Genomic DNA, 26,242 nt, shown 5'->3' with positions numbered 1-26,242 from the left:
TCTCTCCATTTTTACAAAAAGGGTGGCATGTGCCATGTGCTGTTCCCAAACTGGCCCTTTGCACTTAGTGCTGTGTCCGTGAGATCCTTCCAAACTGATCCACAGGGAACATTCTTGCTCTGTTTCGTGGCTGCGTGGTACTCTACCGTATGGCCTTGTTGTATTTTAGCCCAGTTCACTGCCGATGGGCATTTGGGGTGTATTCACTCTCTGCTCTTACCAGCAGTGTTGTAGAAAATAAATCCATACGGAGTTTTCACACCTATGTAAGTATAGCTGTAGATAAATTCTCAGAAGCAGAACTCCTGATAAGATTTACAAATTGGATGAATATTGCTGACTTGCTTAATATCTGACGAAAACAATACCTTGCTCCAGTTGCTGGTAATGTGAGTGTCTGGGTTCCTGAGTGGGAATCTGAGCCCATGTGATCTACTCCTAGTACTAGTACTAGTATTATGTGCTATAGAAGTTGGGATGCCTTTGGCTGCAAGTAACTAAGGAAGAACCAACTCAAAATATTTAAACCATAAGGATGTTACCTCACATAATGTAACCTACTTTCCAAACAAGTGTCCTTTTAAGAATTAATGCTGTACCCATGGAAATCTGCTACTCTAAGCATGTGGACTATTGCCTACAAATGAAACCAAATTAAAGAGTCCAAGGATGGAGAGAAAAAGACTGGGTTAAAAAATTTAAAGCCATTTTTTGAGTTCTGCATTTGGGATGGGAGTGTGGGAGGTGTATCTGAGGTGTGTCTGGGGTCACACGTCCCAAAACTTTTCAGCCAAGTAAGCCAAAGAACTCTGTTTTGTGTTTTAAGTCACTTTGTTGTGTTTCTGTCCTTTGCAACAGAAAGAAATCCCAGGTGGCCCCGACTTCTAAAGCCCTTGGCAGGTACAGAGGTGGATCTGAGGACTTTGTTGGGTCTTTGTCCTTCTGCTGGGCTGTCAGGAAGTTTTGGAGTTGTGTTCAGACTTCTAGGAGGCCAAGGGCTTTTGTTTGTGGGTGCTGAATAGTCCAGTTACTCTAAGATTGTTCTCAAGAGCTAAGATCCTGCTGGGGAAACGGTGAAAATCAGCAGCCTGGGGCCAATGAATCTTAGCTATCCACCCCCCATCCACTGAGCTATCTACCCCCCATCTACCATCCATATGACTGATCATCCATCCATCCATCACCCATCAGTCTGTCTGATCATCCGTCTGTCCATCCATCCATTCATCCATCTATTCTCTGTCCGTCCATCCATCCATCCATCCATCCATCCCCCATCTACTATCATCTGTTTGATCATCTGTCCATCCATCCATCCATCACCCATCTATCAGTCTGTCTGATCATCCATCTGTCTATCCATCCATCAATCCATCCATCTATTCCATCTGTCCATCCATTCATCCGTCCATCCATCACCCATCTACCATTATCTGATCATCCATCTGTCCATCCATCCATCCATTCATCCACCCATCTATCACCCATCTATCATCAGTCTGTCTGATCATCCATCTGTCCATCCAGCCATCCATCACCCGTCTACCGTCCCTCTGATCATCCATATCTCTATCCATCCATCTGTCCATCCATCCATCACCCATCTACCATCTGTCTGATCATCCATCCATCCATCCATCCATCCTTCAGCCTCCAATAAACGCTGTATCTGTGCCAGGCTGTTGTGGGGACTGAGGATCCAGAATGAGGAAGACGCTGTCCTTAGCCACTGGAAGCTAAGTCCTCCGGAATTCAAGTGTACACACTTACTTACAGACTGTGGACCCAGTTTCTGTCAGACCCAGCCTTTGACAGTTAGTCCCCCAAACGGAAAAGTAGTTGAGCACGTAAGTGGTTCATTTCAGATGAAGGGGGTCTATCTGTGTCCCCCAAACCTTCTCTGTGTGGATGACTCAAAGTCCAACAGTGCCTCTCACTGGAAGCCTACTAAACAGACGTAAGGAGCCACGCCCTAGCCCCTGTCAAAATGTAAACGTGGGTTTATTTAATGCCTTTTTTTCCGTCACAAAGTACTGACTCCTCCCCAGGGTCCCCTCTTCCGAGAAAACAAGATGGCGGCATAAGGCACGTGCATTGTCCACATGACACCAGGTTCGGTCCTTAAAAACAAAAATAAGCAACAGTCTTCCCATCAGCCCCGAATCACCTCCCCCACCAATTGTTCAAGGAATGATTGTCCCCCTAAAGCACACCTGGCGGCCGAGCGTGCTTGTGTTCGAGCTGCCCCGCCCCCCATGCCAGTTTCGAAAACCAAACCAAACCAACGACTAAGCGAACCAACAACACAGGTACGAGACGTAATGCCGGGGCAGGGAGATCAGTCCATAAATTAAAAAGGAAAACGAAAACCCGAGCCCGTCCCCCTCCTCCTGGCCGCCAGCCCTCCCCCAGATCGGCAATCTCTCGCTGCTGCTCCGTGAGTCTTGTAGAAAAGCCTGGACTCCGAGTCCGCACTTTTCTCCAACGTTAAACGTTCCGAAGCCGCAGGTGGGCGCTCTGCGTCTCAGGACCCGCGTGGGACGGAAGGGTGGCTTCTGCGACGGTTGCGGGGCACGTCCCCTCGGCCGCAGGGCCCGAGCCTGGGGTCCGGCGTCTGGCGCGGAAGGCGGGACGGCGAGGGCCCGGTGGTGGGTGGGAGGCGCCGGGGGTGGCAGGTGGCGGGGCCGGGGGTCCTGCTATAAATACTCCAGCTCCAGGGCGTGTCGCAGCGCCTCCAGGTCGGCGTGGCACGATATCCGCCAGAACGGCATGTTGTGCTGCGAACACACAGGGACACAGGACGCCCGCTGCTGGGTCCCGGCCCGCCCCGCGCCCCGCCCCCCCAGGTCCTCCCTTGCTGGCCCCCTGCGGCCATCCCCTCCCCTTGCCCACAGTCAGAGCCGGGTGCGAGGCCACGCCCCCAGCGCACCCCGAGGGTGTTTCCCAGCCGGCAGGCAGACCCGTCTGGCCAGTGCCCACCAGCCTGGCCACGCTGTCTCCGTGCCCTCAGAGCCTGTGACGTCTGACCCTCTGCCCTCCCCGGGACCCGCGTGGGCCTAGGCGGCGCACTGGCGGAATGAAGTCGTGCAGTGGGAAAGCCGTCCTTCTTAGAACATTGGCCTTGATTCTGCGACTTCACGACCAGAGTCTCCGCTAGGTGCCCTCTCGACTCCCACCTGTCCCTACGTGTGCTCATCTCCACCTAGACAGAGCGGCAGGCCCTGGTAGGCAGGTGACACAGGACATCATCAGTCCGTTTTCTTTGCTGTTACCTGGTCTGTGAGACAATCTTTGGTGTATACAGTTGTCGCAGCTGTGCATGGTGCCTGGCACACACGCTAAACGCTATTAGGAGTATGTCTGGGTGCAAAAGGCCCTGAGGAGGGGGCACAGTCATGTCAGGTGCTGGGGCCCCGTCGGGGCGTGCAGGTGTGCGGGTGGGGCGCCTCTGTGTCATGATGTAGAGCTTGGATTTCAGTGGGTCCGCCTGTGATACCCAGTGTTTAATTTTTTAAAAATTATTATTTTTAAAATGTTATTTTATTTTTGAGAGACAGAGACAGCACGAGCAGGGGAAGGTCGGAGAGAGAGAGACACACAGACTCCGAAATAGGCCCCAGGCTCTGAGCTGTCAGCACAGAGCCCAACGGGGGGCTCGAACCCACGAACCACGAGATCATGACCTGAGCTGAAGCCGGTCGCTTAACTGACTGAGCCACCCAGGTGCCTCGATACCCAGTGTTTTAAATAATAGTCCCTTAGGGGCCCCTTGGTGGCTCAGGTGGTTAAGTTTCCAAAGTCAGTTCAGGTCATGATCTCACGGTTCGTGAGTTCGAGCCCCGCATCGGGCTCTGTGCTGACGGCTCAGAGCCTGGAGCCTGCTTCACACTATCTCTCCCTTTCTCTGCCCCTCCCCTGCTTGCGTTCTGTCTCTGTCTCTCTGTCTCAAAAATGAACAGACATTTTAAAAAACATTAAATAATAGTCTCTTAAATCTACAGTTGTGTTTACTGTCCCCCTGAAGCCACCGAAATAAACAAAAAACCTGGAAACAAAACCACAGGCACCTTTTTCAAGTGGGGGATGAGAAAGAACTGATTTAACCAAAGTTCAATTACCGGCAAGTCAGAACCAGTTACCATCATAATCATGGTCGCCACTGATCATTAATGTTTGGTGAGCGCCCATCCTGCGCCAGGCACCGTAGCCGGGCACATTTTTATCACTGGACAAGTTAATCATTGGCTAAAGTTGTTGCCTGCCCAACGCCACTCTCCCTTCTTTCTTGCTTCCAGAACCCTGAATTTTGCAGCACTGTGCCCAGGCTTAGGGAATGCTGTGGCAACCCCAGGCCCGATTTGTCAGTGATTTGTCCTGTATCCCTCTTGACTTGTGACCCACTGAAAGCCAAGGAGGAAGGTTGCGAGAGGCTTCTGGGAAAGGGTTTCCTCCAGAATGAGAGGGAGGCACCCGAGAAGAGAATTTCCTCCTTACTTTCCCTTTCTATTTGGATGCTGTCATGTTAGCATGTGATGTCTGGAGCTGTGGTGGCCCTTTTGAGATTATGAGGCAACGAATCAGAAACTAAAAAAGCCAGGGATGGTTGGAAATGTAGAGCAAAATGATAGGGATGCTTGGTGAAAAACCACCTAGGGACCGTCTACGTCTAACCCTTGTTAGGTGAGCAAGTTTAACTCATCCTTACGTAGGCTTCCTGCTACCTGCAGCGACAAGCATCCTGGCATCCAGCAGACAGGCACGGGCCTTCAGTTACTAACAAAGTGAACAGACGGTGCTCGATGAACATTGGGATGCCCGGAGTTCTGTGCTCTGAGATTTCTGTACGGAAACTGTACAGGCATCCTGTTGGGTCCTGGAACCCATCAAATCCTTTCCCGCCTCTGGGGGCTCTGCACATATTACTCTGCCTACTCTTTATATCATTGTCACCTTAAATTTTTTAAATGTGTTTTATTTTTGAGAGACAGAGACATCACGAGCAGGGGAGGGTCAGAGAGGGAGACACAGAATCCGAAACAGGCTCCAGGCTCTGAGCTAGCTGTCAGCACAGAACCCGATCCGGGGCTCAAACCACAGACTGTGAGATCATGACCTGAGCTGAAGTCAGATGCTTTACCGACTGAGCCCCCAGGCGCCCCTACATTGTTTATCTTGGCCTTTCTGGTCTGTGGCAGGCAGAATAACAGCCCCCCAAAGATGTCCATCCATGTCCTGATCCCCAGGACCCGTGAATATGTGCCTTACACAGGGAAAAGGGACTTTGCAGCTGTGATGAGGTGAAGGCTCTTGAGATGGGGGAGGGGAATGCAGAGGGCGGGGACTCTGTCCACTGCTGTGCTCTCGCGAGCCTCCTGCTTGGGTGACACCCGCACACACAGGACTCTCACTGGAGCCACAGAGAAATCCAGATGCACGAAATGACCCAGATGGTTCTGTCTGTGGGGAGCACGGTGATGTAGACAGATCGGGGAGGTGGGGCAGAGGGCAGCGGGAGGGCATCTGTCCCGACAGCTGGGTCGGGACCGCCTCTCCCAGGCCCTAGAGGGCAACAAGGATGTGCAAACCTGTGTGTTTGGGTAGTGGAGGCAGAGGACAAAAGCCAGTGCAAAGGCCCTGAAGCGAGTCGTTCACTGCTGCATTGCATGGCTCCTGGCACACAGTGGGTGCTGGAGAAGCACCAGGAGGAATGAAGAGGAGGGGGGGATGGGAAGGCTAGTTTCTCTAAGTCCTCAGTGAACACATCTTTTTTCTCTCTTGCTCAAAGGAAGCAGAACGGCTGCCCTTTCTCTAATTCCTTCCCATTGCCCCAGCTCCCCCCACCCCCCACCCTCCCCCACCTCAGCCAAACCTTCCTTTCTCTGCAAAGATGCGTTCTGGTTCCTGCCTGGCCAATCCTGTCTCCCGTGAAAGAGTGTAATTCATTTTTCTGGGACCAAATGAGCAAAGGTAGAAGAGAATGTCCCAGGCACCCCTCCATCTTGGCCCTAGCGCGCAGGTGGATTTATGGCTTGCGGCGAGGTGGAGACAAATGACCCACTAAAATGGTGATATTAACAACACCGTCAGCCCGAACAGTCAGAGCCCCTTGTCCTGTCGCCGTATTTCACGCGGCTCAGGTGTCCGGCAGCCTGGGCTAATGACTCCCATCCATCAGGCCGGGCGAGCGGCTGCTGCACAGCACCGTTCGCTGATGGGCTGCGGCTGCTGCTTTAGACACTGGTGGAGGGTTTTTTTGGGGGGGGCTCTGTATGGGGGGGTGTGTGTGCCCTCTGATAGACTCCTACTCTTGTCTGGCTAGCCCAGTGCTCCAAACTCCTAGATGCACCTCCTTCCTGCTTGGCATTTGGAGCAAAACCCACATCTATTTGCATATAGAGCTGTGTGACCTTAGGTACATTGATGAACCTCTCTGAGCCTCAGATGCATCCCCTGTAAAATGAAGCCAATGACACCCACTTTGCTGGAAGAGTTGAGGATTAAGTCAAATGATGATGTCAGAAATAGGAGTGGTTAAGGGCCTGGGCTTAGGTCAGGCTCCCCTAGATGCCAGTCACAGCCCTGCCGCAGGCCAGCTGTGACGGAGACTGCCAGCGGCCTCCAACATCCGTTCCCCCTTCTCTCTCAGAAGTGGCCCTCGTTTTTCTTAGCGACGCTCGGTGGCTGGGAATACAGGCGGCACCTTGAAGGGGGCTCTGCAGCAAGGCGCCGTCACGTGACTCAGATCTGGCCAATGGGATGCGGGCAGTGCAATCGCCTGTACCCTTTAAGGGAAGATGTCGCCTCCCTCTTTTCCTCCCCAGGGACTGCGGTGTGGCCATGGGTGGTGGCCAGGAGCAGCACTGGAAACCGCCGAGCAACAACTCAGACGGAGCCTGGGTCCCCGAAGCTTGTGGGTGCTTTGTGTGACCGAGGGACGCCTCTCCACGGTTTCAATGGCTGCCGGGTATCTCGGGCCACCCCAGCCCCCTTCCCTAGCATCAGGCTGGTGCTGGCCCTGCTGGGGACCCCCGCCCCCTCCTCCGCAGGTCTCGGCCGCAGTAAAGCGCTTCTCTCAAGGGCTCCGAGCGAGCAAGCAAACGAGAGACTTAGGGGAGTTTTCACAATGATGTGCGAACGAGCATTCATATTTTCTCTCCCAGGAGAGAGAAACGCGCCTGAATTTCTAAGGTGGGTTATCACTCCTCCCGCCCCCCCCGCCCCCCGGGGGAGTAATAGCAGAGCTTCGGGTCATTGAGAACTCACTATGCATCCCTCCTCTGCTCAGCCCTAGATGCACATTCCCAGCAGCTGTTCCAGACAAGGAAGGGCAGCTCAGAGAGGGGGTGAGGGGGTGTCATCTGCGGAAGGCCACTGTGGGGGCAGGGCTGGTGGGAGGGTGAGGCCCGGGAGGTGCCTGGCCCAGCACTGGAAGGGGAGCCCTGACTAGACGCTCTCAAAGGAGGAAAAGCCTGCCCTCTAGCGGTCACTGTGGTAATTGCCAAAGGTGCGAATTTTGACTCCTAATGATCTGGGCACACTGCGTGGTGTGGGGGAAGGCACCCGACCCCTTCTCACACGCCTTGGACTTGACTGATTTTCGAATGTGCTATCAGATATTCAGGCAAGGATAAACCTGGACTCGAGCCTGGACTCGACATTGTACAGGTCACGTATAAACACAGAGTAGTTTGCACGTGCTTTTAATCAAACCCGAATTTCCAGAAGTGCAACTGAGGGGTAAATCATGGGAAATCTGTCTTTTGTTGCATTCAGAATCTCTCCACGAGGTGCTCACCGTTTTGGAGAAAGCACGTTAGGTCCGCAGCACCTCCCCTGGTGGAGACCGTGGACACTGCACACCTGCACCCGGCCCCCCCCCCCCCCGTGTTTGCCGGGTCACATCCACCGCTGTGGCGCGCTTGGGTACAAGCTGCGACTTTGTGCCGGAGCATTTACATCCCGAAGCACATGGGATTGTGAGCACTGCTAACTTTCCCTTTATTTGTCTCGGATAACACCCTTAGATCTTGGCCTTTTGGACATTATGGTTAGGTCGTCCACTAGCATCTTGTTCCTGGAGAGAAAGGGCTCATTGCAAAACTTTTCAGGCTTCCTCTGTCCTAACAGACCCTCTCCAGTTATGAGAGGAGGGAAAATGTAAGCACCGCCATGGAGGTCCCTGTCATTCTCCAGGTCAGGGCCAGAAGGCAGGTGACGGGTTCCTGGGAGCACAGGTCTAAGCTGGTTCTTCAGTCCAACGGTGACAGAAGCAAAACTTTATTCATGGTCCCAGGCTTAGGGCAGAGTTATTAGTCCGGTCTGAGCTTGGAGAGAGGGTGCTAGAAAGACTGCTGGTGGATAGTCTCACCACACAGACCATGCTCTCGACCTGGCGCGGTGTTTCTGGAACACCAGTCACTCGTGGTAATTCATGTGATTCACGCTACTGCTTGGGTCGTTCTGTGTGCAACCCTCCATCACTGTTAGCTACCTAGCATTTTTCTCTCTAAATCAATTCAGGTTTAAAAACTTTATTTGGCGGGGAGGTATGGGAACAGGGGAGGGGCGGGGAGAGAATCCCAGGTAGGCTCTGCACTGTCAGCACAGAGCCCGATGTGGGGCTCCATCCCATGTGAGATCATGACCTGACCTGGAATCAAGTCAGATGCCCGACCTAGCTCCCCGGACACCCCTAAATCACCCATTTTTATTTTATGTATTATTAGAAATTTTTAAAATGTTTATTTAGGAGAGAGAGACAGAGCACGAGCAGGGCAGGGGCAGAGAGAGAGGGAGACACAGAATCTGAAGCAGCCTCCAGGGTCTGAGCTGTCAGCACAGAGCCTGACGCAGGGCTCGAACTCACCAACTGCGAGATCATGACCTGAGCCGAAGTCTGACGCCCAACTGACTGAGGCCCCCAGGCGCCCTTAAATCAATCAATTTTTAAAGTTAAAGAAATTTGCTTTAAAAAGAAGAGCTCAGAGGGGCACCTGGGTGGCCCAGTGGGTTCGGCTCAGGTCACGATCTCACCATTCATGAGTTCGAGCCCCGCGTCGGGCTCTGTGCTGACAGCTCCGAGCCTGGAGCCTGCTTCGGATTCTGTGTCTCCCTCTCTTTCAGCCCCTCCCCCATTTGCGCTCTGTCTCTGAAAAATATATAAACATTAAACAATATTAAAGGAAAAAAGAAAGAAGAGGCCAGGCCCCTCCTTGACCCCCACCCCTGGCACCTCCCACACGGGGGCTCAGCAGTGCGCCGGACATGCTGGCTTCCTGCAGGAGTCCCAGCCTCCACACGCCACAGTCTCTTGGTTCTGCTCTCTCTTGGGCTGCCTTCCCTCTGATATCTACTTGACTCACTCGCTCTCCTCCTCCTGTCTTTGCTCAGCACCACGAGGCCTACCTTGACCACACTTGTAACCTGTCACGTCTTGCCCCCCCCCCCCCCCCGTCCCTTGGGTCCCTTCACAATCCCTGCTTTACTCTCCAAAGCTCTGGCCACCACCTCACACACACATCTGCCCCCTGCTGTGGGCTGAGGGAGGGAAGAGAGCCTGTCCCTTCTGCTCCCTGCAGGCTCCGGGCTGTGACAGCTGCTGGCGCTCAGCTAATGGAGCTGCCCCGCTAGCTGGAGGGGATGCCATCAAGCCCCCATCACCCAGGCCCCGAGGAACAAATATGGACGGACATGGGGGGGGGCGGGAAAGGACGTTCCAGGCCGACCCGGGGTAGCCAGAGGACCAGAGTGGCAGGTGCTCAGGGATTTCTTCCGAGGCAAGTGTCGCTGAAGCCTGAAGCCTAAAGGCCGAGTCTGCAGGGGGCAGGGGAGGGGAGGAACCCTGCAGGTGGTGCCCATCCCCTCCACTGGGGACCTTAGGGGCCCTCCCTCTCTTCTCGGAGACCCTGAACATTTCTGCATTTCCTTGGAATCTGTCGCTGGGGAGGGAAGGGGGAAGCCAGGTCCTCCAAATTAAGCTCTGTGACATTAACAATCCGCTTCCCAGGCCTCGGGGTCGGGGGCGGCCGGCTCGAGGGGATGCTGTTGACAGGTCCAGACCCAGGACTGGGGCAGCTGTTTCTTTTCCAAGAGCAGAGCTGGGGCCACCAGAACCCCCTGCCCCTCTCCTCAAGGGCCCGAGATCACAAATGCAGGATTTTCTTTTTCATTAGCTTAATGCTGTCTTTATTAACTGGGACGGGTTCCTGGAACATATGATCCGGGCGTATGAAATAAAGCGCGCACACGTGCGCCAGCCCCCCACCGGCCGCCCGGACAGAGCGCCCCGGGCTCCCGAGCAGCCGGCCCAGAAAAAATCCAGGGCTACCAGGGGCGGCCGCCAAAGGCACCTAGGGGGATTTGCAGAAGGAAATGACTCAGGACGCCTCTGCGACTGCAAATGGGCAGGGAGGGCAGGAGCTAAGGGCCTGGCGGGGGGTGGGGAGGAAATCTGCAGGAAGGGCCCTGCGGCCGAGAGATGGACGAAGTAAGTACCTTTTTTGCCCCCTGCTCCTCTTCGACGCCGTCGCCGATGACGACGTAGACGGCTTTCCTGCCGAACCTCTGCATGATCCTCTCGAAGCAGCTCTCTTTCCCTGTGCGCACAGGAAGGAAAGAGAACAGACTGGGGACCCGGGATCACCGCCCCACGTCACTGCGTCCCCATGTGGGGGTGACAATGCGGAAGCGCAGGGAGGTTCCGTGGCTTGCCCCGGTGAGGCAGGAGGCGCGGAGCAGGGGCTCCAAGTGGGTGCCGGAGTCTCCGCGCAGCAGGCTGGGCCCATTTCACAGCTGAGGACACCGGGGCTCTGACAGGTGACGTGATTTAGGAGGCAGCGGGACAGGATTCACAGTCCACGGGGGAGGGGGCAGCCTGGCGACAGGCCTTTGACTCCCCTGCGGTGTTCCCCTTGCTACCCGGTGGGGACCACCTCCGCAGTCTACTCCTTCCCAGATCTTAGCTCATCCTGATGTGTGAGCCAGGGCGGGAACAGTAAGGAGAGCAGCGCTGCTAGAAGGAGCCGGAGCTCACGGAATTTTCTGTACCCCAGGAATCTGCTGAGTGCTCCCTACATCAGGATTACCCAGCCTCGCCATCACTGGCACGTGAGGCTGGGTAACCCTGTGCTGGTGGCGGAGGCGGGGGGTTGCCCGGGTCGCGGTGATGTGTAGCAGCACCCTCCATCTCCTCCCCCAACCCGCCCGCAGCCCGTCCTCCAGCTGGAAAGCAAAAATGTCTCCAGATGTTGCCACCTCCTGGGGAGGCACACAGCTTCCCTGCTCCGTTTGGGAACCACTGACTTAACATTATTCATTTACGGTGACAGCACTCCTTATGAAATTGCAATTCATAGAATTCCCGTTTTAGAGACAAAGAAACTGAGGCTGCTGAAGCGCCTTGAAGAGGAGCGGAGCACTGTCAGTAGGAGTGGTAATACTAATACTAAAACAGCTCTTATTGTTGGGCACGTGTGCTCTGCTGGGAACTGCTGGATGTTCTGCACGCACGATGCCCCTTTGTCATATGCTTAGAGGTATTCTGGTCCTCCATTTTTTTTAATAGACAGAGAAGCGGAGGCACAGAGAGGTGAAGTCACTTGCCCGGGCCACTCAGCTAGCAAGCGCAGGGTTGGGATTTGGACCCAGGCCGCCTGCCCAATTCCTTGAGCTCTGAGCTACTGTTATCCTGCTCTAGGTAGGACTCCGCTGTGCCGCAGACCTGTCTGTCTTCCCTCTGTGCCTGCTTGCTCCTCTGTGCGAGGTGAGGCTGGCTCAGGGCTGCGAAACCTAACTGGGAGTTAAGAGAATACATCACCCCCTGCAATGTCTTTCCCTCCAGCAGGTGGGGCCCTTTCTCCACCCTACGTCGGGTTGGCCATGTGATTTGCTCTGACCAATCCCGGCATGCTTAGGAAGTGGGTGTGGGTGGTGCGGCTTGGCCCCCTTCACTTCTGCCCTCTGTCGAGGGGCGCCTGGGTGGCTCAGTTGGTTAAGCCTCCAGCTTCGGCTCAGGTCAGATCTCACTTTGGTGGGTTCGCGCCCCGCGTCAGGCTCTGTGCTGACAGCTAGCTCAGAGCCTGGAGCCTGCTTCCAGTTCTGTGTCTCCTTCTCTCTCTGCCCCTCCCCCTCTCATGCTCTGTCACTCTCTGTATCAAAAATAAATAAAAACACTTCTGCCCTCTGTCATGAGGCTAATATACCCCTGGTGGCTGCTGGTCCCACAGTGAGAGCGCGTGTGGAACAGAGTGTAACCTGGAGGCAAGCTTAGCCTGAAATCATACGGTATTCGTCCTTCTCTAATTCCGCTTAGCATAGTACATTCTAGTTCCACTCACATAGTTGCAAATGGCAAGATTTCATTCTTTTTGCTCACCGAGTAGTATTCCATTTATATATACACCACATCTTCTTTATCCATCATCCGCTGATGGGCATTTGGGCTCTTTCCATAGTTTGACTATTGTCCATAGCGCTGCTATAAACATTGGGGTGCATGTGCCCCTTCGAATCAGTATATTTGTATCCTTTGGGTAAGTACCTAGTAGTGCAATTGCTGGGTCGTAGGGTAGTTCTATTTTTAATTTTTTGAGGACCCTCCATACTGTTTTCCAGAGCGACTGCACCAGTTTGCATTCCCACCAGCAGTGCAAGAGGATTCCCCTTTCTCCGGATCCTCACCAACATCTGTTGTTACCGGAGTTGTTAATTCAACCACAGAATCACTGTATTAAAAAGAACACCCATCACCTCGCACCCATTAGGATGGCTATTATCAAAAAAGGAAAGAAAAAGAACAAATGTTGGTGAGGACGTGGAGAAATCGGAATCCTTGTGCACCGTTGGTGGGGACGGTTGTACAACAACGTGCATGTGGCTAATCACACTGAACTGCACCCTTAAGCATGGTTAAGACGGTACATTTTATGTGTATTTTCTCATAATTCAAGATAAAAATATTTTCTTTAATTTTTAATGTTTATTTCGTTTTGAGAGAGAGAGAAACAGAGCATGAGCAGGGGAGGGGCAGAGAGAGAGGGAGACACAGAATCACAAGCAGGCTCCAGGCTCTGAGCTGTCAGCACAGAGCCCAACGCGGGGCTCGAACCCCCGAACTGCGAGATCATGACCCGAGCTGAAGTCAGTCATGCAACCGACTGAGCCACCCAGGTGCCCCAGGCTAAAGAATATTTTAAAAGGAGGTTCTGATCAAGCCTGGCACACGAGTGACTGGCTACCGGGTCCCACTGCATCAGCGCTAATGGCCGCCTGGGGCCTGATGCTCATGATTTTAAAATCGAAAGGCACTTTTCTGTTAATGTTCAGACTCAGAACTTCAGTAAAGGTAAAAACTGCTCTGGGAGAACTGCTTCCAAAGTACTATCATTTTTTTTTCTCTCCAGATGAAAACAAGGGTAAAAATTTCTAATTAAAAACATCTTGTGCTGTCTGGGTGGCTCAGTCAGTTAACAGTCTGACTTGATTTCAGCTCAGGTCATGATCTCACAGTTCATGAGATCAAGCTCTGTGTTGGGCTCTTTGCTGTGATGCACATGCATGCTCTCTCTGTCTCAAAATAAATAAATGTCAAAAAAAATCTTAACTAGATTTATTTTGTATTATTATACAGTTTCAGGTGATATAAGAATATCCCCTTCCCAAGAAAACCAATATTACCTGCCCTGATGATAAATGATGCTGTTAATTTCTGGTTATTAAATTCTTTTATCTGATGGAAGCTCTGAGCCTAAGGCTTGTTCTCTTTGTTAATAATGGAGATTATCAACTATTAAGAGAGGTGTTAATGCAGGATAATGCCAAATTGAGAGTGTCTCCTTAAAAGAGAATGAAAAAAACCCAAAAATGTTCTGTGTGGTTCCAGGTTAGAGTTAAGATTATTTGATGACTTGTACCAACTAAAGTTAAAATCACCTCCTGTGCCACACTGTGGCAAGGACTGTTTCCCTCTTCTTAGAAATATAATTCCATGACTTTTACCTGTGTTCCTGGCACTTAGCCATGGACTACATTTCCCAGCTTCCCTTGCAAACAGCCATAGCCATGTGACTAAGCTGGGGCCAATAGGAGGTGAGTAGAAGTACTAGGTATCCCTTCTGAATCTGGCTTTGGAATACTGGACATGTATTACTCCTTCCGCTTCCCTCCCCTTTCCCATAAGCCGGAATGACAATGTAGCAGGATTCTGATTTGACCACACACATGAAAATAAAACCACAGGGGATGGTGGAAAAATAAGATGGGAGGACCTAGGATTCTGGACGAGTTTCAGGACAGAGTTGCCCCACTAGCCTGGATCACTCATGTCTGGTCTGTTGACAAGTGAGGGAGAAATCAGCTTTGATTCTGACGTGAGCCCGTGTGTTTGGGGGTGTATATACATTACAGCAGCTTTGCAGGCATCCTGACTAACACACACACTTTAGAATATGGTCCTACCTGATTTCTTTGGAAGCTGAGGTTCAAAGTGAGTGGTATGTGGAATTGTCCGGGGGATCTGAGTCACGCCCGTGGACAAGTAAGCTTTTTAGCTTCCCTAATGCTGTTTTTCCATAAGCTTCTCCTACAAGGGATGGAAAGCTACCCTCACCCACCCTTCTGTGCGTCACCCCGAGGTCTAGGTTCTCTGTACCTGTCTTGGTTGCGCTGTAGATGTTCTCGATAGGAAACACGGAGCCCAGTCCGTACAGCAGGACTTTGGCCAGCGCAGGAATTAGCTGAGTGGTAGTGACCAGCACGTTGACACAGTTGGGGCTGAGGACAGAAAAGACCGTGGGTCAGAGCTCCCAGGCACGGCCAGGCCAGGCCTCCTCCCCCGCAGAGCGAGCCTGGGGTCGGCAGGCATTCTGGCGGGGTCTGGAAGCGCTGGCTCAGTCATCCTTGGGTGGAGTGGGGCCCAAGGATCCTCCAGTTGTCCCTCTCATTAAGCCTGAGGCCGCCTGGCACGCTGAAACACCAGTGCAATACTTTTACTTAGAAAAATGTTTCCTGCAAAGGCCCAAACCTAAATCGCTGCAGCCGCCTCGGTGACGCCCATGAGGTACCGTGGATCAGGTGCAGGACGCCAGGGAGTGGCGAGGGCGGGGGTAAACTGGGGAGCGCCTGCCGGTCCTGATGCGCCTCCAGAAGCCAGAAACCCGGCGCCATGGGTTACTCTCCCACTCGTTGGGACACAGCGTGTATCTAGGAAGACACGTCGGCGGGAAGGAGCCATTCTGTGGCCATGCATATGTTGGCTCATGAGATTTTTTGATGCTGCGCAGATGGTAGTGTGTTCTCCGGCCCAGATGGTTTCCTTTAAGGGCAAGGGGCAACTGACCGGGAGGCCGGGATGGAACTGGACCCTCCTTCCCTCTAAGTGCCAGATGAAATGTGGTGCGAGAAGGTGTTGTGACGGCGGCTGTTGTGGGCAAGGGTGGGTGCGACCAGATGGACCCGGGCACAGATATCTCTCTGGCTCTGCTAGGCCCTGGAAAGTGCGCGTAGCTATCTGCCCAGCTGTGGCGCCAGGTGCCCGTGTGCCTCACGATCTCTCCGCTGCATCAAATGCCTGGAGAGCCCGCGAATGAGAATTTGGAGAGGCCAATTCCCAAGCGTAGAAATAGAGGAGCTACCGCCTCAAATGGGAGGGCGGAGTTCAGGGGCACAAAGGAAAATGGGGGCCCCCACCTACCGGGCATTGATGAGGTTGAGCGCCTTTAGAGAGTGGGTCAGCCAGAGGTCGGTCAGAGCCTCCAGCTCGGCTCTGAGCTGCAGCCAAGTCTCTCTCTTAGGAGCTCCTATCAAGCCTGTGGACAAGGGGCAGAAAGAGATGTGCTGGGTATTATTTTAGAAGTCTGGGGGCTAGTGGTTAGGGAAGGGGGGTCTAGCTACTGGTGCCCTGAGGTTTCAAATCAGATGACACCCAAGGTCAACGTTAATCCATTGATTTTAATCTTATTTTTGGGATTTATGGATCAATCCATCTACTGATTGATCCATTCATCCACCCATCCCTCCCTCCCTCCTTCCCTCTGCCCATCCCTCCCTCCCTCCAGGCACCCATCTGCCTTCCCACCCACCCATCCATCCATCCATCCACCCATCCAACGAACCATCCATCCATCCATCCATCCCTCTATCCCTCCCTTCCTCCCTCCCTCCCTCTGCCCACCATCCATCCATCTTCCATCCCTCGCTCCCATCCACCCCTTCCTCCCTTTGCTCATCCGTCCATCAACCAAGACTTCGGGAGTGCCTGCTGCGTGCTCAGTATTGTAACAGGCACTGCATATACAGATGAGTGAAAAAATGCAATTATTGAGTTCATACTGTGAGTGGAGACAAAAAATGAATAATGAAATAGAAATGACTAACGTTTATTGAGTGTTTACTATGTGTAGGATCCTGTGCTCTTAACATGATTTGTTTCATTCATTTTCACAGGGACTCCAGAGGGGGACACTCTTTTTATTTATTTGTGTTTGAGATATACTTGGGATATAACATCATGTGAGTCAGGTAAAGACACGGAGGCTGTGTGGGTGGACGGACTTGCTCACCGCAGGGAGGAAATCGTGGAGACGGGCTTGGTGGCCAGATGGCGGACCTCCAGAGCCCCCTCTCTGGAGTTCCTACACCCAGCCATCACTCTGGTGGCTGTCGAGGCCCCTGAGATGGGGTTCAGACTCCACGGCCCACGCCCCCGCACCTGCGAGGTTGCCGGTCTCCTCTCCTGCCATCGCCCTGATGTCCTTCCATTCCTGCCATAGTGGCCTCCTCTCCGTCCCCTGGGACAGAAGTCTGATCCTATCTCAGGACCTTTGCACACCTCGTTTCAGAACCTGGACCACACCTTCCCTTTTTGCATAAATCCTTCACGCTCATTTCTGATGCCCTTTCTTCTGGACAGTCAGTCATTGCGCCGTTTGCTCGAGGGCAGGGATCAGGCTGGCTTTGTTCAGCCCGGCGGAGGCAGCCCCAGAGGGCACCGTACAGTAGGGGCTGGTGTGGGGTGTTTGCCCAAGGGAGAATGAATTCAGAAACCGTTGCCGGAGGTCCCTGGCTTTCCTTCCTCTCTGCACCTTCCCCACAGCCCCCGGGGCCTTAATAACAGTACAAACCCCCCGGGGGCAGGTGTGCAGTTCGCAGGGGCTTCCCACTCGCCGGCAGCCAGCCTGTCAACCGCTCCGACTCTGCACCTGCTAGGAAGTCTCCATCAAGCTTCCGTCTGCCCGCCCCCCACCCGTGGCCCCCCCACACGTGCTCCCCTTCCCCAGGCACGTGTGATGCTTAACAAGGGCTCGTGGAGGGGCGGCCCTGTTCTAAGTGTGTCCGTCCGTTAACTCACATGATCCTGATGTCGTCCCAGGAGGTGGGCAGCGTCATTATTCCCATCTTCCACACGAGGAGACTGAGTCACAGGGGGGTTAGGTAACCCGCTCGGGGGCACAACGGGATGTGGAGGGAGGTGTGGAATCAGGCAAAGGCCTCTGAACCCAGCCCCTGCCTCCCGGGTGCTGACTTGTTAAGCATCTTTTATACATGCTTATTAATTTTTGAGATAGAGAGAGAGTGAGCGAGAGAGTGAGGGAGCGAACAAGCGAGCGAGCGAGCGAGCAGGAGCTGGAAAGGGGCAGAGAGAGAGGGAGACAGAGGATCTGATGCAGGTTCCAGGCTCTGGGCTGCAGAGCTATTGGCACAGAGCCTGACTCAGGGCTCAAACTCACCAACTGTGAGATCATGACCTGAGCTGACATCAAGAGTGGGAGGCTTAACCGACTGAGCCACACAGGTGCCCCTAGAATGTCTTTTTATTATTTTTAAAAAATGTTTCGAGGGGGGTGGAGAGACAGAGAGAGAGAGGAAAGCAGGGGAAGGGCAGAGAGATGGGGAAGGACAGAGAGATGGGGAGGAGCAGAGAGGGGGGAGACACAGAATCTGAAGCAGGCTCCAGGCACTGAGCTGTCAGCACAGAGCCCAGCACAGGGATTGAACCCATGAACCGGGAGATCAAGGCCTGAGCCGAAGTTGAAAGCTCAACCGACTGAGCCCCCCAGGCGCCCCTTGTTAAGCATTCTCTCTTTTCAGCCTGTATCTTGCAGATGTCTGTCTCTCTTCTGAGCACAACTTCCAAAACCCTTGGGCTCCTGGGGTGTGTGATGAGCCCCAGGCTGGAGGCTGCAGCCCTCCCCGGGCTGGGGGAGAGGCCTGCAGGGACGGGGGTGAGGGAAGGGGAGGGCTGCCCACAGCGCCCCACCAGCTGCGAGCCCCCCTCGCCCGTTGACACACGGGGCCATTTGCCCTCAGATTACGGGAAAGCGAAGCAGTGTGAGAGCCCCGGGCACTTCCTGGGGCTTAGCCCGGATGAGGGGCAGGTGGCCCCTACTGGCCGACTCCACCCTGTCTCCCCTATTCCAAGCACACCTGCCCCCCTCCTCTCTGTACGCAGGGGTGGGTGAGCAAGCAGGGCTGACTCCGAAGCTTTTTGCTTCGCTCTTGCAGTCGACAGACTTGGGTATGAGATTCTGCAGACGTGGGCAGAGTTGGGGAGGCGACTGGTCTGGCCCACCTGGGCTGTGTGACCCTGGGCAGGTTACTTAATGTCTCTGATCTGGACTTCCACCTTTATACAACATGGAGGATAAAAGCAGTCACCTTACAGGGGCGTCGTAAAGAGCAAACAAGACATTAGATGACAAGCCCTTGTCACAGAGCCTGGCAGGCAGTAAGTGCTCAGCAAACGTTAGCTGTTGCTGGAACCGCATTAGGTCTACAGCCACAGACAAGACAAAAAAATCTGTCCCAAAAAACTGACGGTCTATCCGGGGAAAGCAGAAGACACAGAAGAACTTGAAAGGCTCCCAAGAAATACGGAAAGGAACAAGTGACAGATGCTACCATTTTCGGAGTGGCTGCTATCCACAGAGTCATGTCTCTCATGCCCATTAACCACAAATGTTCCCATAACCCACGGAGACAGACTTATTTTTATCCCCATTTCTCAGATTTAGATGCTGAGGCTCAGGGAGGTAGCTAGAAAGTGGAGGCATTGGGATGGGAAGTAGGTTCTGTCCAGTTTGAGACCCTAAATTCTTTCTGGGATCCTACTCTTTCTGGGGCTGGGGGAAGGGGGCCCTAGACATTTTGGGGGCCAGGGGTAAACGGCAGAGACCACTAGCCGCCTGCTCAGACCTGTTCCCATTATGAGCCAGCAGCTGGTTCCACATATTGTGACAATCAAAATACCTCCAGATGCCTTCTTGGGGAGAAACAGTGTCACCTCCTGTTGAGAACCACTGGCCTAGAGAATTCTAGAAATCGTGACCTGGGGCCTGGCATGGGCAAGCCAGCCTTGCCCAAAGTCATTTCCAGACTTCCTGTTCAGCGTGAGAACCACTGGTCTCTTGCTACTGAAGCTGGCGGTTTTCACCTTGACTGCACATTAGAGCCCAAATCCTGTGATTCCAACCTGGGTTGCAGCCAAGAAAGTCACAACTGGGGGCGCCTCGTGGCTCAGTCGGTTAAACGTCTGACTCTTGATTTTGGCTCGGGTCATGATCTCACAGTTGTGAGATTGAGCGCCGAGTTGGGCTCTGCACTGACAGCAGGGGGCCTGCTTGGGGTTCTCTCTCTCCCTTTCTTTCAAAACAGAAATAAAATCAGAACTGGAAATGCCTCCAGGGGCTCCATTACGAGGACCAGTGGCTTCCAGTCCATCTCCAGTTTCAGTGTTTCCACAAACTACTTGGGAATCTTGTTCAAAATGCAGGTTCTGACTCGGTCGCCTAGAGTAGGGTCTGAGAGGCTGACGTCCGAGGTGATGCTCGCGGCTGGTCTGCGGCCCACTGAGCAGCAAGGGCCGAAGCCACCAGTCCTCCAACTCCAGCGAGTGACAGTGTCGCCTGGAGAGCGTGCTGGAAGCAGGTGGCCGGCGCGCCGCAGCCTCTGACTCGGCAGGTCGGGGAGGGCTGAGACTCTGACGTCCCAGCACGTCTCTGGGCGCTGCCGGTGTGCGGACCCCACTTGGTCAAGACACGGAGTGGGGTCACCCCGCCCCCGGCTCGTGGGTGTGTGATCCCTGATCCCGGACGGGCGGCCTCATCTGTTCCTCGGCTTCCTCCCCCTCAACGAGAGGACGCCGCGACGCTCGTGTCCCCTCCCGGCTCCGGAGCTCGGGTTCACGCCCTTGGCCCCGCCCGGGCCGAGCCCTCCCCGGCCCACTCACCGCCCACGTTGTTCTTGTACGTGTTGTACGTCTCCTTCACCCGCCGGTAGCGGAAGGCCAGCTTCCTCATCCAGTCCACGCCGCCGTGCACGCCGGAGCCCAGGCACAGGTTGGCCCCCGGGGCCGCGCTGTGGAAGCCGTCGGCCGAGAAGTTGTAGGTGCTGGGAGAGGGGGCGAGAGTCGCGGTCAGTGTGCGAGGGGGGCTCTCGCCGGGAGACCACGAGCCCCGCGAGGCCCCTGCATGCAGTGGCCACGCCAGGGAGAGCCCCCTCTCTCTGTCCCCTTAGAATTCGATGCTAGAAGGGAAGTCCAAAATATGGTGGTGGCCGGTTCATCCTGAGAGAAGAGTCCGGAAGAAAACACGTTAGTTCTTGCCACTTCAGTCCCCAAACTGTGCTGTTTCACGTCCCCTGTAAGGCCTGGCTGCTGACCCCTTCTTCCCACTCCGGGAGCATGTCCCTACCTTTCCACGGAAATGCCAGAGCCCATGTATTTTAATTTTTAAATTAAAAAAACTTTTTTTTTAATTTTTGAAAGAGATAGTGTGAGCAGGGGAGGGGCAAAGAGAGAGGGAGACACAGAATCCGAAGCAGGCTCCAGGCTCTGAGCTGTCAGCACAGAGCCCACCGCAGGGCTCAAACCCAGGAACATCAAGATCGTGGCCTGAGCCAAAGTCAGATGCTTAACTGACGGAGCCATCCAGAGGCCCCTTAGTTTTTTTGTTTGTTAAATTGGGCAGAGTTGATTGTTGGCGTTTTGCAGATGCAACCCCCCACCCCGAAGGGAGCAGGCTGCCTCGGGAGTTCTGCGTGTGGACTGCGGAAGAGCCAGCGTGTCACACAGTTACCGACAGAAGTGGCAGCTGGGAGCCCAAATGGGAGAGCAGGGGCCACTTCCCACCTACAGCAACGGCTGCGTCAGAATGACCCCTCCCCTCCGGCCACCAGAGACCCCCTTCCTCTCTCCCTCGGTCGGCAGCTTTGCTGGAGGTTTGCAAAGTCACCATAGCAGGGAAATTGATGTGTGACAAGGGACACACGTATAGTATGACCCAAAGCTTGAAAAATGAGTCTCTTTCTAGAAGTGACACACTGCTGTCTTAGGCTGTAAGTTTGGCTCATGGTTTTCCTCTTTGCACTATTTTGCTGTTTCTAGATTTTCTAGGGTGAGGTGATAATGGAAGAAAAAGACATGTTTTACAAAGATGCGATGCAGAGGCGGGATGACACTGTGTCTCACGCACGTCTGGCATTTCAACGCCACCACGGTGGCACAGATGAAAGGGCATCTGAAAGGCGTGAGGTGCTGGTCGCTCTCCCTGGGGGCCCGTGTGGCGTCCGCAGCCCTAGCGCAGCGTGATGTGACATGCTGCCGTCACCCAGCTCCTGAGTCTGGAGCTCAGCCTTGAGTGGACACCGGGCCTTCTCCCGGGGTGATGACCGGACCCCACAGAAGTCACAGAAATGCCTGGGATGAAGGTCTCAGACTCAACGGTTAATTTCACCTGCTTCCTGGGGCCTGCGGGCCCGGTGACTTCATCCTGAAGGCCCCAAACGTGGACCCTGGTGTTCTCCACGGCACACTGTGTGAAGGGCCAGAGAGTTTCACAGAAACAACCCCCCCGCCCTGCCGCTGTGTCATTTGTCACAGACATTTCTGCAAGTGTGACTGTGGAGGACACTGGAAGCAAGGAAGCCATGATGTCAGGAAGGGGATGGTTGGAGACAGCGAGAACAGGGATGGTTAGTCTCTCCCGAATGCATGAAACCCCGCGGAGAACAGGAGATAGCCTCACAACCTGTCTGGGCCGAAATGTCCTCTTTCCCACGCAAGTGTGACCGGCTTCCTTACATGACACGTTACTGCTTCTTTTCACACCCCTTTGGGTGGAGATGACCAGGGGGTGAAGATGAACGAAATACACCCAACTGGTAATAGGGGGCAGATGCCCTCCGACCACAGGGGCAGGGAGCCCCATGTCAAGGGCTCGTCCGGCACACGGGCAGCCCAGCAGGAAGGGGGAGAAATGACTTCACCCCGTCACACCCCTGTTTCCAGAAGCCACACATTACTCCCCCCGTGGTCCCTCCTCTTTACTGCAGATTCCCATCTCGATGGACAGATCTTCTTCCTTAGAAACTTTATTTTCTGCCAACCTTGTTTCCATCTTCTCTTTGGACTTCTGTAGAACAGCCTACGACCCAAGGGGGGTGTTCCTGCCCATTTGGTGGCCAGAGCAGTGGCCCGAGGGGTAGCACCTCGGCTGGCTACTGATCTGGGGCTGGCCAGCCGCCTCGCACGGTGCCCAGCCCTGGGGTCAGTAGCCACCAGAAGGCGTGGCTCCCGGACACTGCCCAGATCTGGTTAGGAAGGTTCGAGGAGGGAGGCACTGACATCACCAGGGTCTCCAATGGCAATTATGTGACATGTAGAGCCGCCGGCAGAGCCTCTTTGTGTTTCTCCAAGTCCTGACGTACGTGCCTATTCTTCTCCTTCTGTGCATCACCGTTCCGTCCGGAAGTCCCGCTGGGTGCCACCTAAGTGGGGTTCCTGCTTTAAGGAATTTGGGGACACTCTCCTGCTTCATTGGCAAGACATCAAGGACTCCGGACACTGAAAGTCTCCCTTTGACTTATGATGGGAACCCAAGGGCTCTGCCTTACAGACCCCTCGCTGAAGAGTGTGGACAGGCCAGACAACTTAGTCTTGAAAAAGAACACGGACTTGAAAAAGAACTCAGAGGGAAGCCTGCACTTTCTGCCAAGTGGTGGAGGGCAGGGCAAGGCGTCCATGAATCCTACCCCCGCCCCCCACTCCCCAGGTGTGTGAGGTTGGGCAAGTGACTTAATCTCTCTGTGCCTCCTATTCTCCAACTGTCAAAGGGGGTGAGGAAAAGAGCATCTGTTCCCGAGGGTGACTGTGAAGATGTGGCGAGCTATTGCACGGAGGGCATCTGCAATAGGCAGGGGCAAAGTAAGGGCATTGCCAAGGTTGGTTTCTGTTGTTAACTGAAAAAAAACAAACAAAAGAAGGGGCATTTGATGCTTGGTGCCTGGCACACAGCAGGTGCTCAAAAGATTTCCTGAACAAAGAAATGGGAGAACTTGGTTTCTAGGGGGGAGAACATCCTTGGATTATGGGTTCCGGAAGCGAGGGCCCGAACACCCGGCAGGAGGCAGGACTGCTCTGGGTCCCCAGCCAGGCAGCTAGAGGGAAACTTTATAACAAGGGAACCCTGCTGCTCACCGCGGTGGAGGGGAGCGTGGCTCCCAGCTATGACATCATGGAAAGGACACAATTAACCTTGATCTGGGGTTTACTGACTCCATAAATAGAGAAGCTGGCACTAGAGGCTTGCTCCTTTCCCTGCCAGTCCTGATGCCAGGGGTTTTCAGAATGGCGAATTAATATGAAGCTGGCACTTGCCCACCACTTCCGGTGCTGCTGGGCTCTGAAGACTTCCAGGGCCCAGGCACGGGCTTCAATGTCTCTTTTTGGCCTAAGCTGGAAGCCACACCTAGGAAGCAAACACTGAGTGACATTACTGGCCCCCGAAGCAAAGCATCACTCAGTCTAATCACACTTTTGGGCCACGAGGTCGGGATCATTTTGGACAAGCACAGATGAGCTCTGGTTCCGTTTTTACAAGGTTTTCTCAGGGCAGGCTTGGAACATTCCAGCCACATTCCTTTGAACGCTGCCTCGTTTTGGGTCCCTTATTTCTGGCATCCACATCCTAGGAGTGTTTTCCCCTAGAAACCAGACATACCATTTACTCAGTCAAGAAATATTTGGAGTGACGACTGTATCAACTTTTATATTAAATACCGTACCGTATGCTAATGAAGCAATGAAACCTTTGAAGACAGGGTGTCAAATTCTTAGCGGTGGTGATCCTGGGAGGCAGGATCAGAGGTGGTGTCTGAGTGTGCTTACGATCCGCATGCATTACTTTAGCAAGTGGGGAGAAAACCGTCGTGAGATAAACATCGCAGAGTCAGAGAGTCTGTGGGAATCTCGGCTTCTGGGACTGGAGGTGATGCCGTGGAAGAGTCTGCAGGGTGGGGGCTGGGCTGCAACCTTTGGGTTCCGGTGACGCAGGCGCACACGCAGGCGCACACGCGTCATCCTGATAACCAGCCCGCCCCCCCCTTTCCTGGTGAAAGACAAGCTCAATAACCAATCAAAAGGGGGCATTTTTGACTCCCTACCTTAAATCTTGCCCATTGTCATCGGATGAGACGTCATCAACGTGGATCTGGTCGCAATCCTACGGAGGATGCAGCAAGAGGAGAAAAGGAGGGAGAGGGATGACTGGTTAATCTGCAGTAGCCCCTGAGAGCTGGGGTGGGGGGAGCACTGCCCCGGGGGTCACCAGCTCTGAGTTCTAGTGTGAGTCCTGCCCCTAAAGGTTAGGTGACCTCTGGTTAAGCTTCTGCCTTTGGTTTCCTTATAAATGAGCAGGTTGGCTGTAAAGAGGGGAGTGAGCATATCATTTATCATGCAAACCAAGTCAAAGGGGCTGCTTTTAAGATTACCTCGGAGGGACAGGGGAGGGTCACCCTAGCCCCAAGATGAAAGCCATTGTATTTCTTCAACTCAGAATGCTCTTCTGCCTCTGACAGCACAGTAAGCTTTGCATTCTTCAAGCATTAGCTTTTGGAGGTACCCCCCTCCCCAGTCCTCCTCTGGATCCGATGATATGCGATCATCACTTATTGAGTACTTATTATGTGCCAGGTACCATTCCAAGGGCTTGCGGTTCAACAGACTCCAAAGACCTGGGCTTCCCACCACCCACAATCCCCCAGTTCTCCTCGGGGCAACACCTTAACACCTATGAGTTAAGACTGAGGGGAGGGGATGAGGAAGGTGGCCACATGACACAAGTTCAACCAATCAGAGAGACCCAGGAGCCCTCTGGCTTCCGAGATTGCATCAAAGATGAGCATGTGCGTCTACACTGAACCAAGGAGAGAGCCAGCCCTGGGAATTCGGCTGGGACCTTGGGAAGGCCTCTCCTTCACTGGAGCTGCCGATGGTGGGAACATCAAATCCGAGAGCCAGAGATGGGGATGAGGCCCTGGTCACATGATCTGATCCGCTGGATCCAGCCTCACCTGAAACCAGCCCACCCTGACTGTGCTAGGTTGAACAATGCTCACCCCCGCACCCTAGTGTCCATGTCCTACTCCCCTGGTCCTTACATGGCAAGAGGGACTCTGCAGATGTGACTAAGTTTAGGTCTTGAGATGGGGAGGGTCTTGGGATTATCCAGGTGGGCTTTTGTAAGAGGCAGAGGGGTATTTAAGGCAGAGAGGAGAAGGGGATTGGGGTGACTGCTCTAAGGATGGAGGAAGCGGTCACCAGGCAAGAAGGACGGGTTGCCCACCACATGCCCAGGTTCCTCCGCAGAGCCTCGTTGACGCCTTCAGCCCAGTGACACCGCTGCCGGACTTCTGACCCCCAGAACCGTGAGAAGCCACACTTGTGTTATTTTAAGCCACCGCGAGTGTGGTAACTGGTTACAGCCGCTGTAGGAAACCCTCCCTGGGCGCTTCGGCTCAAGGCGGCGGAGTTGGATTTCTGCCATTGGGCAGCCAGGTGACGCAACACCCGCCGGGAAGCCACGCGCAGCACCCACCCAGCCGTCACCTCCACCTCTGTCACACAGTCCATCCTGGTGACAGGCTGATCAGGCAGAAGCAGGGAGCATACTCTGCCTGCCCCTGCGGCCCCGGTGAGGCTCAGATTCCGGGTTTGGATCCTGGATCCAAACACGTCCTGGCTGTGTGACCTGAGCCGGTAGTAAAACCACCCTGAGCCTTAAGAGGTCAGATTGGGAAATGGGAGCTAAGGGAGCCTCCTTCACAGGGTTGGCGGCTGCGAGGAGAAGCGAGAGGCAGCGCTGAAAGCGTCGGGTCCAGTGGCTGGAACGTAGCAGGTGCGGGGGGCGCTCTGTTGTTTTCATTATTGTGCCAAGATTTATACACGTCCCCATTTGAGTTGCAGGGTCACCTG

At 54.1% G+C, this 26,242-nt stretch overlaps 1 protein-coding gene and 2 long non-coding RNA genes across 3 annotated transcripts in view; 1 reads left to right on the top strand and 2 right to left on the bottom strand.

The window, feature by feature from the left end:
• Nucleotides 1–812: 812 nt before the first annotated feature.
• Nucleotides 813–1,920, bottom strand: LOC115274930. The gene is made up of 2 exons (XR_003901322.1): nt 1,771–1,920; nt 813–1,059 (listed from the first exon to the last, which is right to left on the bottom strand). It is a non-coding gene; the product is annotated as an uncharacterized LOC115274930 (long non-coding RNA).
• A 62-nt stretch (nt 1,921–1,982) lies between these two features.
• Nucleotides 1,983–26,242, bottom strand: part of EYA2 (EYA transcriptional coactivator and phosphatase 2) — a 204,184-nt gene continuing 179,924 nt past the window's right edge. The window contains exons 11-16 of the mRNA XM_029918473.1: nt 24,433–24,491; nt 20,222–20,382; nt 15,689–15,803; nt 14,648–14,769; nt 10,495–10,595; nt 1,983–2,777 (exon numbers count right to left, since the gene is read on the bottom strand). Of these exons, the coding sequence (XP_029774333.1) occupies nt 2,697–2,777; nt 10,495–10,595; nt 14,648–14,769; nt 15,689–15,803; nt 20,222–20,382; nt 24,433–24,491 (639 nt within the window). The 3' untranslated portion in view covers nt 1,983–2,696. The remainder of the gene's footprint in view (nt 2,778–10,494; nt 10,596–14,647; nt 14,770–15,688; nt 15,804–20,221; nt 20,383–24,432; nt 24,492–26,242) is intronic.
• LOC115274931 lies at nt 2,070–16,880 on the top strand. The gene is made up of 2 exons (XR_003901323.1): nt 2,070–2,309; nt 16,441–16,880. It is a non-coding gene; the product is annotated as an uncharacterized LOC115274931 (long non-coding RNA).

The sequence above is a fragment of the Suricata suricatta genome, chromosome 12 (genome assembly GCF_006229205.1).
Source record: "Suricata suricatta isolate VVHF042 chromosome 12, meerkat_22Aug2017_6uvM2_HiC, whole genome shotgun sequence".
Lineage (NCBI taxonomy): Eukaryota > Metazoa > Chordata > Mammalia > Carnivora > Herpestidae > Suricata > Suricata suricatta.
The sequence above is the reverse complement of the archived record's forward strand: the minus strand, read 5'-3'. Positions and strand labels throughout refer to the sequence as shown.